Source organism: Rissa tridactyla, chromosome 2 (genome assembly GCF_028500815.1).
Source record: "Rissa tridactyla isolate bRisTri1 chromosome 2, bRisTri1.patW.cur.20221130, whole genome shotgun sequence".
NCBI classification, from domain to species: domain Eukaryota; kingdom Metazoa; phylum Chordata; class Aves; order Charadriiformes; family Laridae; genus Rissa; species Rissa tridactyla.
The window spans coordinates 139612428-139632373 of NC_071467.1; the positions used below are offsets into that span (position 1 = coordinate 139612428).

General features: G+C 39.3%; 1 protein-coding gene across 3 annotated transcripts; it reads right to left on the reverse strand.

The window, feature by feature from the left end:
• Window positions 1-1653: 1653 nt before the first annotated feature.
• Window positions 1654-15732, reverse strand: MIOS (meiosis regulator for oocyte development). Of its 3 annotated transcripts, none has more exons than XM_054189372.1 (11): window positions 15557-15732; window positions 13212-14578; window positions 12900-12998; window positions 11684-11941; window positions 10326-10495; window positions 8639-8704; window positions 7816-7974; window positions 6894-7046; window positions 5352-5556; window positions 4113-4242; window positions 1654-3873 (listed from the first exon to the last, which is right to left on the reverse strand). In XM_054189372.1, exons 2-11 carry the CDS (start codon window positions 14506-14508, stop codon window positions 3777-3779), a joined length of 2634 nt encoding a protein of 877 aa, XP_054045347.1. In that variant the 5' UTR covers window positions 14509-14578; window positions 15557-15732; the 3' UTR covers window positions 1654-3776. The 3 variants fall into 3 exon arrangements, with proteins under 3 accessions (XP_054045347.1, XP_054045345.1, XP_054045346.1); XM_054189370.1 differs by having other exon boundaries at window positions 15527-15732; XM_054189371.1 differs by lacking the exon at window positions 15557-15732 and having other exon boundaries at window positions 13212-15479.
• Window positions 15733-19946: the final 4214 nt, after the last annotated feature.

The following is a 19946-nucleotide window of genomic DNA, read 5'->3' on the forward strand; positions in this document are numbered from 1 at the left end:
CTTTACCCCCATTTAGAGACATCCTTGGATATGTGGTCTTGGGTGTAAATATTTGCATGCATCTGAGTGGTAAATGCTACAGTTTCCCTTTTTTAAGGAAGACTCCTCTTGTTCACCCAGTCCTGCAGTGATGATACAAGGCTAGGCAAGTGGTATACAACTAAAAGTTTCTGTTATGTGCTTGTCATTCATCTGCTCCTCTAGACTGTATCAAGGTTTGTGAGTAAATGGCCTGCCCTGGCTATATGGCTATACTAACAAGACAGCAATGCAAGGAACTGTAAAACTATTCTTGAGATTAAAGCAATGCTCAGGTCATATATGCATTTACCAGGATAGCAATGTGGGAAACTGCCAGCCATTCCAGATACCCAAGGGAAAGGAATAACCAAGGGGCTGCTGATTCTCAGGACTGCGCTAACAGATGAAGGTATGAGAAACTGCTAGACCTTGTAGAGAATAAAACAGGAAAAAGTGGCTTTGTGGGTCTTTGACCAAAGGACAGTCACCACGGCAACCATATCATAAACTCCAAAGAGGGGCCACCAAAACCAGGGCCAGTAACTGGAGGTATGAATAGGAGCTGGTCGCTGCTTTGGGAGGACATGAGGGTGATAAAGGAGGGAAAGTGGGGTATGAAGTGAATGATGCAATTGTGCCTGACTGGGAGAGGTTCCTGTCACGTGGAGCAGTACAGCAAGCCTGCTGCTCCCACTATGCTTGTGACTGACTTCTGGCACCTGGCCTCTTTTTCCTTGCCCTTGCTAAGGGAACATTTGGAGCACTCTTCCTAACATCAGCATGCGGGGACACCATCATGTTGCCTTCTCCTCCTGTAACATCTGTTATACTTAGATGGGGCATCCTGCCAAGTAAGGATAACTGGAAAAAATTAAACTGGTATAGAAGAGGCATCTGCCAGAGATACAGGGAAGCACAGACTGGGCAAGATAGCTGTTGGAAAGGTGGAGAGGAGATTGAGCAGGTCCCAAACTAGGCTCCCTTGGCTGCAGTGGAGGTTAGGCTTTAGCAGAAGCTGGTTACTAAGTGCTTCAAAAAGGAGAGGCAGCTTAAAGCTGCCTGCCTTGTTGAAGGGGCTGCTAGGTGGTCCAGTCTTCATTAAATAGTTTTGGAGAGCTATGTTTTAAAAAATGGTTCTTAAACCATCAGTCTGTTTTAGCTGTCCAGCAGGCTAAACTGCAAATAAAAATTAGGAAATAGAGGCAATGGAGAGTGAAGTGAAGCACCATGCAGGAACCTAGGGCTGCAGTGGGAAGCGGGGAGAAGCCTTGTCAGGTGTGTCACAACAGACTTCTCTGGCTGAGCCTGGTCACCATCACCAGAACTGCTCTGCTGTCCTTGCTTGGGCATGGAGCAAGCAGCCTGTGCATATGGTAAGAAAGGGCTTGCGCTTAATCAGGGAAGGGAGGCAAGGCTGGAGCATATAATGAAACGAAAATAATGAAGTGATAATAATGAAAATATAATCAGCATGAACCACGCTGACCATAGGGTCAAAACGTTTTAGCATGTAAGGCCATCTTCATCTAGTTAACTCTATCAGAGTCGAGAAGATAGCAGAAAACAGTAAAAGTAACTGCAGCTAATAAAGTGTCTGTAGCTATACTTTTTGTTAGAAGAGAACAAATCACCCCCAGAATCACAGCTTTATTAATTTAAAAGCAAAACAAGGAAAAAATCTGATCATTAAAAAACATACATCTCTTACTTTGTAAATTTTGCAAATGGTGTAATTACTGGCCTGAAAGTTTGATTAGCAATCGCAACAGCCAAAACTGGTAGCTATACTGTGCCAGAATACACACACATTTATAATCCAAAACATTTCAAAGACATGCTGAGTATCAAAGTAAGCATCTAGAATTTGAATTTGACACAAACAGGTATAGTCAAGTCAAAAACATTATAAATGAGATTTCTTTACATAAGAAAATGAGACATTGTAAGTTAGTAGTTGCATTCACCTGAACATGGAATTTATCAGGAAATTTACTAAACATTGTTACTACAGAGGAATAAAAACACATCCTTGACACTTAAAAATCCTCATTTCCATAAAGCAAGTTTTATTGCCTGTATTTATATAAATAGAGTATCATACATTAAACCCCAGTTTATAAATTTTGAAGAGCTCTTCAACAGCAACATAAAGTGTGCAAAAATACTAGAAAGAGAAATAAATATTCTAACAAGAAAAAAAAAAGTAACTGCTCTCCCATGCCTACAAATAACAAGTACCTCGTAGATTTTTAACTTAAAGATCTTTGTCGATTAGGCAAGAATTTTAGATGAAAATCAACGCAGCAGATGTTTTATAATGTAAATGTTAAATGAGAAAATATAAGTGAAAGTCCTGAATGCAATCATGTACAGCTACAGAAAATACTTCCACATTCTATCTTGTTGCAACTACACTGGAACACTCAGAACTAGTGGTGTATTACAATATATTCTCTTTTAAAACACCAATTTTCACAGTCGTGGCAATATGGTACCAGTTTATTGCTAGCATTCCATTTAGTATTTCATAGCACGCAAGTGTTAAGTAACTTATAGACTGTTTCTACTAGTAAATAAACACACACCAAGTAAACTGATGTTATTATCACATACCTTAAAACAGGTTCGGTTTTTTCCCCCTAATTTGTGTGAATTTTGTTGCCTACAAAATCAAGGACAACAATACCGATTAGGTCCTAGGCACAGTATTAACAAAGTATCATTGACTCTCTCTCAAATTAATAAATAATCTTAATTCCAGCTGGTAACATATCTAGAACTACTTGTGGTCAATGACCTAACATTGTGCAGCCTCCTGGGAGAAGGCTGGCGTCCGCGAATGACCAGAAGCAGGATTTATATGGGCTGGTTTCGCACCTCCCAGCATATTTCAGAAGTACAGGGAAATGCTGATTATCCAGAAGTCTTTAAATATTTTTGTACTCAAAACTCGGCATGTAGTTTAAAACTTAAATATTTACAAGCCTCCAAGTCCTTGAGATTTCAGATCTTCACAGTACTATGTTACAAATTAACCAATCAAATGAAACGTCCTATAGTTTACCTGCACTTTTCAGGTGAAATCTTCTCTAGGATATAGACACCGCTAGGAGACAAAGCTCCGAAATTCTTTAGCATTAAAATTCACATCAGCTAGGTATGTAGGTAAATTAAATAAGACTTTGAATTGCCAAGGTATTGCTTTACTATTAACAAAACCTGGCAATAGAAAGAAATGGGTTTTTCTTTAAAATAAAAATCTTTAGAATACAATTAACAGTGGCACTTTGAATGAAGTTAGAAGGAAATGATCATTTCCATACAAGAAAGTGTGATCAAACAATGAACAAAGGAACCCCCAGCATCACTTTGCGATCTTCTGAAGAACACTTTTCAGGTCTTTATTTAGAAGGCCCACTTTCACAGCATATAAACACTGCTTTCTTTGGAAAACAAAAGGGCTGATCAGCATTACCCTGAAAACTTTATTAAAAGCAAATCCAAAGAGTCCACAGTTCGAGGAGCGCTTTTGAACGTAACTGCTTCAATCCTCTGAACAAGGACCGCATGCTAAACCCAGAGGCTCATTTCAGGAATACCAGTTTCTACCAAGCACAGTCATACACGCATCATTTTACTAATCTGATAGCAATTTATTTTTTCACAGTCAGTAAGTCACAAATGACCTTTGTCTAAAACATATGCTTCGACTACGATGGACATCCATTAGAGACCCCTGCGTTTTCAAATGATATTTATGCCTGGACAGTCTCTGCTGGAATGAGATTCCCTGTTGTATCCAGCTGCATACACTTACAAGAGCAGGCAGAAACCGGGCACTCAGTATGGTCCCTAGACAGCAATAGCAGAAAAAGAGAAAAGAACAGGTAAAATAAAACTAGTGAGATTTTTGTAATCTATAAATGTAAGTATGTGCAGGGACATAGTATCTCAGAAAAACTCAGCATCATAGTAAAGTTTTGCACATGTTCTAAACCAACAAAACATTATGATAGATACAGCAAAGCAGACCAGTCTTACTCAGTGCAGCATACGCACATGAAATAAGAAAGGTTTTAACATCAACTTACCGGAACCAGCTAAGCATGTGCCCAGCATGCCCACCATGCCTACAGTTGTGACACCAAGTAAACCAGTTGTTGAACTGGGCTAACTTCTTGTCTTTGCTAAGATCCACTTTTTCATCTGACTTGGATCCTCCTGTGCAGAGGCAAACCCACCCCCACAAATATGCTTGTAAGTCATTATGCTTCATTTATATTTCAGTCCCAGTAACAGTATTAGAATAAATTTGAAGTTAGGAACATTATGTGAAAAAGCGGCCTGATTTTAAAAGAGAAGCCAGGAAAATTATTAAAAGAACTGGTGGAAAGCCAAAACAAGAATTGTATTGCTGAGCTGTTTCACATCTCAGGGACATGTTAAACTTGCCTATTAAATAAATTTTTCAGACAGAATCTCTTTCAACAGTGATTTATGTTTCAGTGATTGATTTACGTTCTAGTGAATTATGGGCTTGTTCTACTGCACATGAAATGTTCTGCTTTAAAAAGAAATATAAAGAAATTATATATATATATATAAAGCAACAAAAATCAAAGCTATGAATTGGAACAATTACAATAAAGAAGTCATAACAGATCAGTGAAAGTACGAGAACAGAGATATAAATAGATGACAACTGTGCAGCTGCGCATGGCTCTATAACAAGACTGACTTAAAAATATGGGCAAAATCAGTTTCATTTAGAGCTTGTATAATGCTGAGCCCAAGACATTTAGAACCAAAAGATTCTAGTCATAATATTTCTTAGCTGTGATAGCATGACCCATACACTCTTTCATACTTAGTGACAGAAAGTATACCACATTAAATTTATTCTCTTCCTCTTCCAGCTAAAAATCAATTAATTTACATTCCAAGATTTCTGTAGCATCCCTACAGTTCATCTCAAGCAAACACACTTCCCATTTCTTACAGTTTTAAAGCTCACAATATTGACCACCACAATATTTGAATCTTTTCACCTGTCTAACCATGGAATTTCACTGACAATCTCACTGTTGGAATCAAGTAACTACGTGTACTGTCTGACACCAAAGAACTGAGACATAGGTTTCATCATAAAATCAGATGGGATGTAAAGAAGTTTTCAATTATGGTCTTCCTCCCTCAAAATGATGAGTATGAATATTTACAGTCTGAGTACAAATAGAAGGAAAAAGGCGCAACAGAAGATCGTCCAACAGGAACTAATTAGTCCTCTCACTAGTACACTAGCTGAATAACTAAAACCCACTGTGTCATACCTGGGCAGCTGGAAACTGGTGTTCCCATATTTATCAAGCAAAGTGCACAGCGAGGAAGGGGTTTACGGCAACCAGGACAGCTTGTAACTTTTGACTTAGTTGGTGAACCGCTAACGCCGTACTGGCTAAAACCTCGCCCCTGATGAGGAATAGCTGAACAGCTGTAGGATATTGATTTTCCACAGAAATTGCAACTCACAAACACCTAAGGAAAACAAAAGCCCATTAATTTTTGTGTTTGGCTCCACTTTTGCTACACCAGTAAGTGAATTTGTTCAAACTAGAATTTACCAGATATTCCAGAGAGTGCCCTGGAAAGCCAAGGCTACTTGTGAAGGAGTTCCTAACAGCACTTTGGCTTATGGATGTGGCACACAGTCCTGAGAAGTAGTCCTTAATGATGCTCACTTACCTCAAAAGCACATAAAAACATGCATAATTGCTAAAACTTGGAAAGCTATTATTTAAGATAATAAAATTATATATCTGCAGTAATGAAAGAAATTAAGTTTACTCTACATACTGTATAATCAAATCTGGTCTCTCCCTCCTTATAGTCAGGTGACCCATTCTGGAGTCCCCACCATGAGGATCTTCCTAATAATCTTTATCTGCATACCTTATGCCACAAGTTATGACGTGATACCAAGGAGCACATATGTTAAACTCTTTCAGGGCTATTTACGTTGATATATAAGGAACGAGCAGTAAACTCAACTCCCTCCCACTTAAAGCAGTACGGATGCAGCTCTCCTTGAACACCCGTGACGGATACATGAATTCAAAAATAGCTATCCTTAGAAACCCCTGGGCCCTAAGGCTCATAATTCACATACTTAGCAGACACTAGAGAGTGGAAGGTGCTGTGGTAAGACCAAGTTAGCTAAAAATGCTACCAGATGTTAAATAGATAGCATTTGGACAGGGCGTTAGTTTTTGCTTTAGCTTATGTTCAGAACTGATAATGAAGGTTGCTCCTGTTCATTTTTAGTTTAAAGTTCAAGGGCTTCAAAACAGCTTTGAGGTTCGCTTCAATTAAAACAGAGCCAATTTGAACTAGTTCTTGGTTCAATTCCTTGGTTTCAGCATCATCCTCACACTGATGCTGAATTCAGCTGGATGATACATCTCTGACTGTTTTTCAACATGGGAGGAAAAAATTTTCCCCAGAAAAAGTGTTGAAAAATTACAGTTTCTGAAAGACAAGCCTTTTTCTTTCAAATAACAGGTTAAGAAAAGAAAAAAGAAAAGGAAGACAAATAAAATGGTAGGGAACTAATTTCCTAGATTAGATATGAAGAAATGTAGATTTGTTTACCATATTTTTGTACTTTACTCTCTATCAAAACAGTTATCAAGTCCTTCCTAAAAAAATATTTTGAAAAAAACACAGCTACTTTTTTAGGGCAGCCTTAGTTGAAATCTTTCTTTTGCACATGAAACCTCATAAAAGCCAAGGTGTGGCCAGCAACTTTTTTCTGCAGAAGCACCACATCACTTTCCTTTCTGGACTGGTCATACTTCATACAAGAATTCATTTACCTGGGCTAAAGGTTTTGAACTGGGATCCAGCTTACTCCTATGGATATCGAATTCTGCACGTTTATGCCAGAATCTCCAAGCATCTAAAAGATTCCTGTAGTTCTCGATCCAGTACTGAACCCGCTCATCCTTAAGTACATCTGATGGAGAACCCTAAAGCAGTCAGGTAAAAATGTCAGACTCACATTGAAGACACACAATACATATTATTCACCTTTTTCAAAAGGCTTTACAAAGCATATTACAAGATATGAGAAATAATACAGTGTAATTTGTCTAGAGAAAGATTAATTTTCTGTTAAACTGTAACGTGAGTTTGATATAAAATTTTCTTCAGTCTGCCTCTCCAGCTGAAAATACTCGTGCTGCCATATTCTCCTAAAAACTTGTGTCTGTCATATGAGGATTATAAAATTCTGTCACATATCACAGTCTATATCATTGTTATGATTACACATGCAGTTAAACACAGTGCTGGCAATAGCTGCAACTACGTAAGGGCCAACACAAGTCCATCATAAAAGAAAAACCACAAACCCCATGCCTACAGACAAACAAAAAAAACCTCACCTCAGTTCTCTCTCAAAATTGTGGAAGCAAAAATTATAATGAACCTGTCAGGAAACACACCAGCAATAAGCAGGGGAAATAGGTATTCCCAGTTCAGCTAGTGAAAAGGACTATGTTTTCTTTTTGCCTCTCTCCCCTACCATCTCCTCAAGCTATCTCAACCAGAGAGACTGAAGATACATGTTTGCAATTAATGCTGACTGTTTCAGATGATTCCGCAAAACAGGCATGATACATATTGTCCCAATTTATTATAGAAAATACTTTTTAGTTCACAAGATCCAGTACTATACTGGTAAAGAAACTGTTTAATTCTCTTCTATAAAGATTTATTTTTGAGTGAAACACTAACCTGTAGCATGCAATAGCTTGCTGTCTGAACATCCCCAGTTCTGTCAACATAACTTTCCATCAAGTCAACTCCATCTTTCGTCAGCCCTGTTAACAGTATTCCCTCCAAATTCCCAGCATCTTTCATTTCATTCGTCAGCTTTTCAATAAACCTGTTCAGCTGTAAAAAAAAAAAAAAAAAAAAAAAAAAAAAAAAATTACTTAACTTTTGCCATCTGGTCATCCCTTCCTAACTCATTTATGTTGGTGTATGACAAAACTTTTAATGATTTGAATAGCTTTCTTTAAGAGTGTCTGCTGCTAACAGAATATGCCGCTTGCTGGATGTTATGCAGAAAAAGTTATATGGCTATATCCACTATATTGCAAGAACTCAAGTATTTATCAACAAAGTTTAGGGCTACGGATAGGACGTGCAAAGAGGAAGGTTATATACTCTTTAAATACTTCAGTGAATTTAAAATAAAACATTCCTGCTGTAAAACCAAGTCTTAATTCAAGAGAACATAAATATCTGGGAAAAAATACTGAATAAGTACAAAGTAAGAGAGATATACAGGTAATGCAATAGCATTTAACAAACTAGCATGTCATGAATCCTAATTAAAAAAACAGCCAAACAAGAAAAATAAACAAAAATCAAGCTTCAGGTACACACTGAAGACCAGATTGTATCATACTACATTATATCCTACTGTGATCAGAAAAAACAAATCACTCATGACTCACTGCTTGCGCTGTTCACCCCTCCACCCCAGACTTTCTTCCATCTCTAAATGAAGTCCAGCTTAACGGTTTGCTCAAATATGCAACCACAAACTTACCTGAGCATCATTGAGGAACTTGCAAGCAAATGCCACTCTGTCTCGTACAGCTACATTATTTTCGTACTTTGGAAAGAAAAATGGGAATATTACCATCACATGCAAGTTTCCGCTTTTTCAATACATTGTTTGTAAAAGTCAGAACGTTTACACTATTGTATAACTAATACTATGAAATTGATTATGTACAAAGACAACATCACATCTGAAGAAAGCTAACGCTACATATCAGATTAAATGTTTATGCTCAGATACGGTTATGAGAGCAAGACTGTGGCTCCTGGAACAATCTACTCAAATGGCAGGAAAGCCTGGTACAACACATCCTACCTGGTTTATGAAACTCTAGAAAAAGAAGCTTTGCAAGGCATGTAGAGCTGGGCTTAGTGTTTCTAGTACATATAGCCAAGAGTCTCACCAAGTCACAGGGGGAAGAAAACCAAACAGACCTTCATTTACTATATGTACAAAATAACTAGCCTAACCACTCAATTCCTTGCTAAAATTACAACTAAAAGTTAATAAACAAAATAAACAACCCCCTCAAAAAATTAATTCCTAATACCCAGAGCATGCATTTCTCACAAGTATACTGGCACTCAAGGTGCAGCAATACAATACTATTTACTTTCTGCTTTTTAATCCTTTTACTAGATCCGACACTGAAGAAAAAAAAATCCTTGAGTAGATTAATTCTGGTACTTAGCTGTGCCCATATTCTTCCCTTCTGATATTCACAGAATAGAAACAGTGATTGACACTGACAAAACAAGGACATGTGCTTGGCAAAACTTTTTCACGCAAACTTCAACATGTCTCACTGAAGTGAAAATTAAAATAAAAAATAAAAGACTTTATGATCTGTCAGTTTCCAATTCATCAATAAAAAACAATTATAAAATTATTACCTAACATCCAGAGAACAAGAACACTGTCTCTTGAAGAGGGAAAAAAAGACTCAGGTTTCTCTCCTCTGGGATTCTTATTTTTTTTTAATACTCTAAAAGCATCATATTATGACAACTTTGTTTTCAACAGGTTTAGGCCAATTATCCTGTTACATTACAGGAGTCCTCCCTTGGGCTAAATAATTCCTACTGAATCAAATACTTCTGTTGTTTTCTAGACAAGGATCAAGTATCCTTGAAGTATCTCATAATTAACCATTTAGTTTGCTCTTCACAAGGCAATTTTGTACCAATTTCAGAGGATGTGAAACTATTTGGTTTACTGTTTCAACACAGTGAAATTATTTTAACAAGTAAACAAGGAAAAATAAAATACAATTTAATGCAAATGTAGCTTGATGAAAACTCTGCAAACTCCCCTGCACTTACTCTGTTTTGTGCATTTCTATTATTAACGTCCCTCTCCCCTTTTTTCCCCCGCCCTGCTTAAATTATTTTGATAATGTATTTCTAGTGGTTTAATAACTCCATGCTAAAAAAATCCTCTAAAAATGTGTGAACTATACTGGATATTTTGGCTGCTTATGCATGTTTTATTCACTAATGCAAGATGTCTGTTTAGCAGAAAAAAAAAATGTTATCTGCCAGCATCAGAAGAAAATAATACATTCTAATCTGATTCATTGATGGAGTATATAGCATTTCCCCTACGTATATATATGTGTGTATATATGCACCTATTACTTAAAGGAATTTTAACGTAAGAGAAATTTACTCACCAAAACACCATCATATGAACCAGACTCACTTGTCAGGAAAGCAAACATAGCACACAAGTATGGATTGTTCAATTGCAGTCTTAGAGTACTGCACATTTCTCTCCAAAGTGAGTTCTTCTCATCTGTGTAGCCTGATAGAGCCATCGCAACTACATTAAGGTTCAGATCACCTGATTTATTAAAAACAAACAGTGAAATAATATTCGAGTTAAGGACTTAAAAAAATCCTATTAAAACTATAATTGAAAGCATCAGTTTGAAACAGAACATTTTGTCAGGATGCAAGACAATGCAGGAGAATTAACACTAGCTAAAATAAATGTGTGTACACAGGCATTTTTTAACTTCTGCTTTAAATACCTCTGTTTAGGTAAGTCAACAGCTTTAAGCAACATCACACTGGTTCTGGTATTTTGAAATAGTTTTGAAGTGCTAAAGGTACTCCTATCACTATCATAAAAGATTGTAATTACCATAATTCATATCCACAAGAAATGAAAAGATAGGATTGTATATATAGCCATCACTTAACAGACCTAGCTGGAGGATGACAACTGCATACAGCAGCTTCAAGTTTCCAAGTTTCCTAAAAACATTAAATCTATTTCATCTAAATATTCTTTCTGTCAGAAAGTTCAATTTCATTTTTTTGAATTTGAAGATAGCGTGTCACCGCTCTGAACCTTCCCCATGGAAAGCACACACACACTTCCCCCCACCAAACAGGGGCAATATTAAGTATAAAAGAACCTTAACAGCTCCATGCCCACTTTAGTGGCAAGACTGTCTTTTAAATTTGATATGAGAACGCAGATGCAAATCGGAGTTGTAGGAGGAATACTGGCAAGAAAACAGAAAAAAAATACCTCCATCTCCTGGCTCCAGTATCTTTAACTTTTCCCTCATACACTACAACTCTTACCAAATATTACTCCAGAACAAATGTTTTCTGCAGACCCTGAATATTACATTTCAGTTATTCCACAGCCATTGCACTGGTGGAAACCTGCGTACAGCCCAATGGAAGCAGATAAACGTGACATCTAAGCCAAGACACGATGCCATTAAAATAGAAGAATCCCACCAGTTCCGAGTGTAACACTTTCTGTGGTATCTATCAACAGGAAATTCTGAAACGTACAATCTACTTTAACCAGACAGTAAGGCACATGATAGTCTGAGGAGTGAAAGATCAGGCTTTGTCAGATTCCCAGGCTCCAGGTACAACCATTTCACGTAACTATTTTATATGACAACAGGCATCTTTCCCAGACTATCTTCCATAATTCTGTTTACATTTGAAAAATCTACTAAGGTGATGTAACACCAAAATAAAAGATACTAAAAACAATACGCACCTTTTCCCGAGGAAGCCCCTTTATTTAGAATTTGTATTGCTCGCCGTATGTCCAAGTTGAAAAGTGCTACAGCAGCAGCTCGCTCCCAGTCTCCTTCCTGTTCCAATGAATTTAAAAAAGGTTCCACGTCTAAGTCAGTTCCCTTCTTTATCCACCCACAGAGCTGCAAAGCCAAGGATCTCTCCTCACTCAGATACTGAATAATATCTGCCTGTCTATCCGATCCACTCCTGCTGTGCCTGAGGTTCTCTGTTGTTCCTAGAAATGGTGAATAAGTTAAATTATGCTTAAATCACAATCTGAATTGGAATCACAATGCTTGGATTTCAATCATAAAGCAGAGTACAAAAGCTGAGTATCGTATTTTGGTGCTTTTAATCAACATCGCTAAAAACTCCATTGTAAGGAGCAACGTACACAAAATCATTTTGATCTGCTCAAAATCATGCATCTAAACTTGACACATATTCCCCACTAAGTCTTTTTTCTTTCCTTCACCTCCTCAGATTTTGGAGGTTCTTGTTACAGTTGACAGGATTGATCGATCAATGCATCCTTATGCACTGAAAAGGCATAATACACAGTCAAGGACCTGCTCTACCAGTTTTTTTCTTCTTAGCAAGCATCAACGTGCTAGAAGCTTTCCCACCACTGAGGAGTTACTTTTTGCTCCAAGAAGTATAAATATTAATAAGACGCATAATGAATAAAGAAGGAAAGATTCAAATAACAGACTATAATAATAAAAACCTTACTGAGCATGAGAGGCATAATGAGATGCACCAGGGTGATTACCACTTCAGAACAAGGCAGCTAATTTAAACATAGTTATATAAATGTACTTGGTACATTTACTACAGTAAAGTCAGCTTCCTAGAACTACACCCATATGTGGGACTTCAAAAAAATATAAAAGTTATGTGGGGAGCGAGAATTTTCAGCACCATAGTCAAAATCCAGATGTTTGAAATAGTGAGGATATCTCACGGTATCTGAGGATATTTTGTTTTTATGATTACTGACTTCCCAAGAACACTGAAAATTCTGGAAATTACTGTAATATAAACTATTAACTTACATATATTAAAACACAAACAAATACTTTGTTTCTGTATTTTTCAATAGCCTCTTTCAATAATTTTTAAAGACAAACCCATGAGCGCATCATTCTGTAAACACACTACAATAGAACTTATCAAAGTTGGAACATTCTTACCCAAAGATGACTTCACAATTGATTTAATGCCAGCATAAACTAAGGGACCTTTGTTTCCTGTAAGTTTTTGATCCATATCTTCAGTATACTGCTTCATAAGTATTTTCATGTATAGGAAGCTTAATTTTTCCCAAGTGTTTGAAAAACTTTTTTTTTTTTTTTAAATTTAAAAGTCATATCCTATTAACGTGTGCAAAATATTTACAGGATGTTGCATTATATTTAAAGACTTTCATGCATTTCATATAACTGGTTTACATATAAAGGTACATTACTACTTTAGGATACAAACTACAGTAATATAAAGGATATAATGCAGAGTGTACCAAAGCGATTTCAGTTGAGGATCTTCATTTCCAGCTAGGAGGTGATTTCTCCAAACTTGTTCAGTATCAAGACCATACCTTGACAAAGCTCTAAGCCGCATTTTGGTTGCTATGTCTTTTTCCAAGGAACTAGCTTTTCCTTCTTCTGTACACTCATATAAATGTCGTCCACAAGCCCACATCAAGGATGTCACTGGACTCCATGCAAGAGAAATTCTTTCAAAAACTGTGAAGTCAGACATAGTCCTGTTGGGAGTCACTACTACCATTCGATTTTGACTTGTGGGATGCCAGGCAAATGAAGCAATGTAGTTTTCACACGGCTGGACACTTCTTTCAATGATCGTTGGCTCAGTTTCATCTCCAATAGGGGTAGGAGTATGCTGCATGTCATACAGTCTAATGATATTACTATCCCTTGTTAAAGTAGCTAACAGTCCGGTTCTTGTTGGACACCACGCGACTTTTGTTAAGGGTTTTGGTTGCTCTGTCAAGGTCAAAACTGGCTTTTCAAATTTTCTTAAATCCCATATGGCAACCTGACCTTCATAGAAGGAAGCTACACGGTCGTGGAAATAGGGATCAACAGTCACTCCTTGGACAGCCTTGGTGTTTACAAATATTTTTTGGCTTGTGTTCCTCAGATCAAAGATAGCCAGATTTCGATGCATTCCAGCTAAAAGAAGCTTCTGATCCCGTGGAAGCCAACAGAGAGAGAGACAAGCATCGTTCTGTCCTAATTCATACAGTGGCTTCGTTACTACCAGTCCCGCTTCTGGATCTCCTGCTGAAAGTCTTACTTTCTCTGTGGCAACTGCAGTCTCTGGGGCATATTTGCTACTGATATCCCAGATCAACACCGAAAAGTCAGCCCGATGTTTATCTAACCCGGCAGCGAGCCAATTGCTATCTAGTGGGTTCCACGCGAGGGTATTGCATTGCCGCGCGTGTTTGGGAACAAACTCTTTGCCTATCAAATCTTTAGATTTTGAGTTGTGATCTTGACCAAGGCTAGTAAGTACCACTCGACCATTGGCCTGTCCGACAGCAAGGAGACATTCAGGATCGTACTTTGGATACCACGCCACACATTTCATATACGGCGTATCTGAATTTATTGACAATAGCGTAGCTGTAGTTTCTTCTGATAACCGCAAGGACCCCGCCTTGAGTTCTGAACTTACAGCAGAGTCAATGTGATAAAGGCTCAATTCCGAATCGCAGACAACAAATCTGTCAACGTGGTGCGGGGCCCACAGAATATCGGGTTTGGAGCCACTCATGTTTAGGCTAAATTCACACACAATTTAAGCCCTTGTGAGACAATTCAGGTGATATCCATGCATATGGAAACTGTTGAGAAAACAATTTGTAGGGACGTTATCAAACCCCAAATTCTTTTGTAATATGAGATCATCTTTAAAGAAACAAAAATATGGTTCTGAATGACTTTTAGCCCAAGGGTTTAACGTGTATACATTTCAGGCCAAAACCTTAAGCATTCTCTGCATTACATCGCTTTTCCTGCAGCACACTTTGGTTTTGCTTAGTCTCCTACAGAGACAGGACCAACACAGCCACCTACAAACTGACGACAGGATTTGCTGTGTTTACAAACTCCACACCAGTATTAAAGAAGAAGGGATTAACTGAGATGAGATGTGATGTGGCATGATATGTGGGTGTGCTGCTGGTAAAGAGACACTCCCTAAAACATGGAGGAGAAAATGTTGCTGCCTAGTTGAAGTGCACTAATTGACAGTAATTAGAGTGTCTATTTCGTCTGAAGTCTGTTCCAATGCCCAGAAAGGCCTGTCCCCTTTGAAGATTTCTACAGAAATACAACTTTTTTTCTCCTCATCTTATTCTAGCGCTCCTAATCCCACCTTCCACCCCAACATTACCTTGTCTTCACTTATATTTGGCCTGGCAGCGTTCATGAACTTACATTCCCGTTGATTGCCATTTACATTTTCAGTAGCCCAGAATCATTGCACGTGCCTCCACACAAAGAAAAAGCCCCCACAGATCCCATAAACTTCCACAATTGGAGAAAGGGACATGCGAGACCGGGAACGGCGGAAAGGCAGCGTTATTTACTTCTACCAGGCCTCCTCTGTGTTCCTGACTGTTACCCCCCTCCCCCCACCAGCTCCTACGAGTTCCGGGGGGCGCAGAGCCCCCGGGACGGGACGCGGCCCGGCCCGCCTGGCCGGAGGAGGCCTCCGAGGCCGCCGAGGCCCGCCGGGACACCGCGGGAAGGGACCGGAGCACAGGCGGCTGCCGCCATCACCCCCCTACCTCCACCGGCCGCGGCGGTTGCTCACCCACCCCGCGGGGCCCGCCGACACCGACCCGCCGACCGAGGAGAAGGAAGAAGAAGAAGAACCGGGCGGTGCACGGGGGCTTCCGGTTACGGGGGCTGCGGGGAAGGAAAAACCGTGGCGCTTCCGGCGCGCGGGGAAGGAAAAACCGTGGCGCTTCCGGCGCGTGGGTCGACGGGGTGCTCGCTCCCTTCCGGCTTCGGGCCGTGCTTCTTTCATTGCCCCGCGGGAGTCTCCGCCCCTCCCCGCCGCCGCCGCCGGGGGCGAGCGGTGACGTCACGCCCGGCGCCTGGGCGATGGGGCCGCCCCGGGGGGGGCGGGCCGCGAGGCCCATGGAGAGAGGCGCCGCCGGCCCGGACGGGGCTCGGGGGGTGTGAGTGATGGTGGAACGCTGGGGGTTTTCAGTCGGAATCGTAGAATCACAGAACGGTTCGGGCTGGAAGGGACCTTAAAGGCCACCTAGTTCCAACCCCCTGCCATGGGCAGGGACACCTCCCACTAGACCAGGTTGCTCAAAGCCCCATCCAGCCTGGCCTTGGACACTCACAGGGATGGGGCATCCACAACTTCCCTGGGCAACCTGTTCCAGTGCCTCACCACCCTCATAGTGAAAAATTTCTTCTTAAAAGAACAAGAATTCATAGGACTCAGTGAACAGAGGTCACCCCACGAGGCAGTGACAGAGCAGGGGAAGGGTCATGTGACACCCACCTTATTTTATTTGATGTTGGTGCTTTATGTAACATTCAACGTCTGTCATCGCTGGAGGGTCAGTGTTGGTAAGCACGCCAAGGACATGGAAAAAGGGGTAACAGTGGCAACAATGGTGGTTTTTCCACATTAGTGGAAGTAAGGCGTAAGCAGGAACACGAGTGGTATTGTTCGCACTGAAAAGTGCAACAAGTGTGAACTGAAGTGACAAAACCTCAGGAAATCTTGTTCATTTTGGAGCCTGCTGTCGCCTCTTTGCCTTCTAAATGGCTTCCCAGAGTCCTTCGCATGCAGAAGTGGGGTGTGATGCACAAGTTTTCTAGTAGCGGTAGCTCTCCTACCTTCTTTTTTTTCTGCGTCCCACTATTGTCGACATCGCAAATACAGATTCTCTTACGTGCATGTGCAATAAACCCAGTACTTCTGCAGCCATGAAGAGAGGTGGCTATGACTGATAAGTGAGGCTGATAAAAAATTGTGTTCAAACTTCCAGTGGGAAGCTTGGGTATCTTCCTAAGTAAAATTTTAATTACATATGTAGTAGGTTTGCTTTCTCTGAAAGTGATTCTATGACATATTAGTGCCGTTGAAAGAGTATTTCTGTTCCAACTGGTGACACCGTTGAGGTGTGTTTTGTATTGGTTGGCATTTGCAAAGCCGGTTGCTGCAGCTAAGAAATTCCTCTCGCCAGTGTGGAGTAGAGAGTGCTGAGTAACAGGATGCACAAACCCGCTGGAGCTCCACTTCTGTAGTCAGAAGAGGGCAGGTGACAACTGATGTAACATTCCTCTGAAATATTAGCAGTGGCTTGTTAATTGAAGTTGGAATTCTTCAGAAAACAAGTAAGCCTTAAAAAATTTTGGATATTTTCTGTGTGAAAATTATTCTCCTGATCTATTCTGTCAGTTGTTATCTATGAGCGGAGGAAACACCTGACACTGGAGGGACTTCTAATCTTGCAGATAAAGGCATTATGAGGGCCTGTAGCTGGAAATGAAAATGCAACATTTTCTGGCGGAATATCGAGTACACATTTTGAAAAAGCAGTAATCACTGTAACAGATAACAGAGATATGGTGTTATTTTCCAACACTCAAGCTCTTTAAACCACCTAAAAGAAATGTTTCATTGTATATTGTATTTACATGTTTTATGGATATAGTGCAGGAATCATGTGGCTAATACTATAGTTATACTCCTTAGAGTTATACTCCTCATAGAAAACGTTGACTTCATTAAGATCAGATTTTATTCTCAGGTAAGATTTGAAACCTTCTCCCCAGACATTACCTCTTGAGCTAATGTGGTAAAAGATGGCAAGACTGGATTGTTACCATTGACGTGAACTGTCCCTAGAGAGCGATGGAAAAGCTTGGGAAAAATGTAGTCTGATTCCAAGCTCTACAGAGGAATATCGTCCACCAAGGACAGACTCTGGCTCTCACCTTCTTCTTCAGCCCTTTTTGCATTTAGTCCCTGTAGCTTCTCGATCCAATTTCTTTTCCCTGTTCCAATCCAATTGCTTAAGGGGTGGGTGCAGATTATCTTTTCCAAAGGCTTACAGTTTGGCCAAAATTTAGTAGATTTGCATAAGAACTACAGCAAGTGCATCCCTCTTTCACCTTCTTTCTTCTCCCCTAATCTCTGTACTTTGGAAAGTACACCTTACTGCTCTAAAACATTAAGGATGCCGATTTTCTTTAACCAAAGAGAACTACCTGTTTTTCGTTAGCCTCATTCTTGGAAATGACTGGATTGCTTTCGCTAAAACTTAGACGGAAAGACATCTGGCATGAATAGTTTCAGTTTATGTCTTTAAAGTTACATAAAGCTATAAACAACGAAAACTAGAGTCTTAACTAGGAAATATTGTGCAACCTTAATAAAAGGGCGTGGTACCCAGCCTGTCCGTGATTACACAGAAGTGTTCTATACACGCTCTCTAGATGTGTCCTTTGTCTCATCTCTGTTTTTGAATGTGATGGGAATCACAAATGGATGTGGAGTCTAATCCAAGCCCTACAGATGCCAGGCAGGAGTCTTTGTTTGACTTTGTAGACTTAGAAACATGCTCAGGGGAAGAACAATCGAGACCTTATTACCTAGACATGTAGGATAAACTCAAAATTTTCTCACTTATGTAAGTAAAAAAAATGCTGAAAAATAGGCATTATTGTCATTGCTTAGATTTGTCACATGGATCATAACTAAATCCTATCAATGGTAATTCTGAGTAATTCTCCTTACATCCTGTATATTATGTCAAAGACAAAATAGAAGTGTTTGTATATTCCTTGAGAGCAAGTAATTAAGCAAAGTATTTCATCAAAGAGCTCAAAGGAAAGAAGTTTTGTCAAAAGAAAGAAAAAGTAATCTGCGACATGGTAATATTCTGAAGGCACAGGAAATTTTGTCTCTCCTCTGGGGTTTATAGCATCTCTTTAGGAATAAGGGAATTATACCAGAAAAAAAAAAAAAGTTGAAACATCTATCTAGAGAGGAAGTATTTAATACCTCATATGGGAAAGGCAAAAAAATACCCTAAACAGCCTTTTAAGAGGCTCTCAGGAAGCCAAGGAAACTGTTTTATCAGATAACAGGAAATTATTCAGGGCATGTTTTGATGGCCACCTGAACATTAAAAAAGCAGCCAAGAAAACTGTACATAGAACCTCTTGGGGTGGATTATAAAACTTTTTTAGGTACATTGTAAAAGATAATGATGAAACAAGCATTTGTCATCTATAAAGGATCAGAAATCATAATGATCTAAGAAGGCCTATAAAGGGCAACAAAAGATTTGGTTTGTTATGAAGGAGGATGGTTCAGGGTATTTCAGTGAAGAATATTGGTGTGTTGTTTAAAAGGAAATTTTTTATTAAGTTAATGTTTAAGAATTAAAAATCAATATGTTTTATTTTAAATGTATTTTTAAATTTGTGGCAATCCAACCAAATTATTAGTAATTATTACAAAATGTTAAGAAATAAAAGTACTTTATTTTTGTCTTTCCTTTTTTTATTTGTAGGGACCGGAAGGTCTATTTAGCCCTAAAGGACCTTGGGGCCCTTGGGTAAGTGTAACAGAAAGTATAGAAATACTCTTACATAGTTTTCTGAGAGTTCGTTGTGTATTTCATACACAATCTAATTTTGTTGCTAAACGGTAAACATTTGCGGGCAAAAAATCATACATTTTGGTAACGCCAAGAATGTGGTGCACATCTGGCACAGGGCACAGAGCTGTGTTGGTGCAATCAGCTGTTCAGCTGAGTGCTCCGTATGTGCTGTTATTATTTATTTTTTTTTACTGAGGACCTGTCAGTTCATTTTTCCTGCTGCTGGAATTTCAGTGAGCTACTTAAGTATTCACAGTGGCAGCTTCCACAGTGTCCCAGAATGACTGGCAAAGTAACTCCTCCAACAGCTGAAAAGACTGAAGCCGAACAAGCAGTGTCAAAAATGCTGTGATTGATAAGTAACTGTCCGCTGAATCAGAGAAAAGTCAAAACCAAGAGTCCCCTTGGTAGCAATTGCCCAACACCCTTCTGTTTTCATTCACTGTTGTCAATGGCAGGTCCCTGATGCTTTCTGTTTCAGCAGTTGCTGGAAGGGGTTGTAGCAGCCATTGCATTTTTTAACTTCTGGTCTTTTTGGAGGGGAGATGGGAATCTGTGGAGAGTTGCT

Coding starts and splice junctions, on each gene's coding strand:
- MIOS (XM_054189372.1), bottom strand. CDS start 14,508: ATGAGTGGCTCCAAACCCGATATTCTGTGGGCCCCGCACCACGTTGAC. Junction 10,496..11,683: donor AGGGGCTTCCTCGGGAAAAG/GTGCGTATTGTT, acceptor TTAATAAATCAG/GTGATCTGAACCTTAATGTA. Junction 3,874..4,112: donor CACATGCTTAGCTGGTTCCG/GTAAGTTGATGT, acceptor ATTGCTGTCTAG/GGACCATACTGAGTGCCCGG.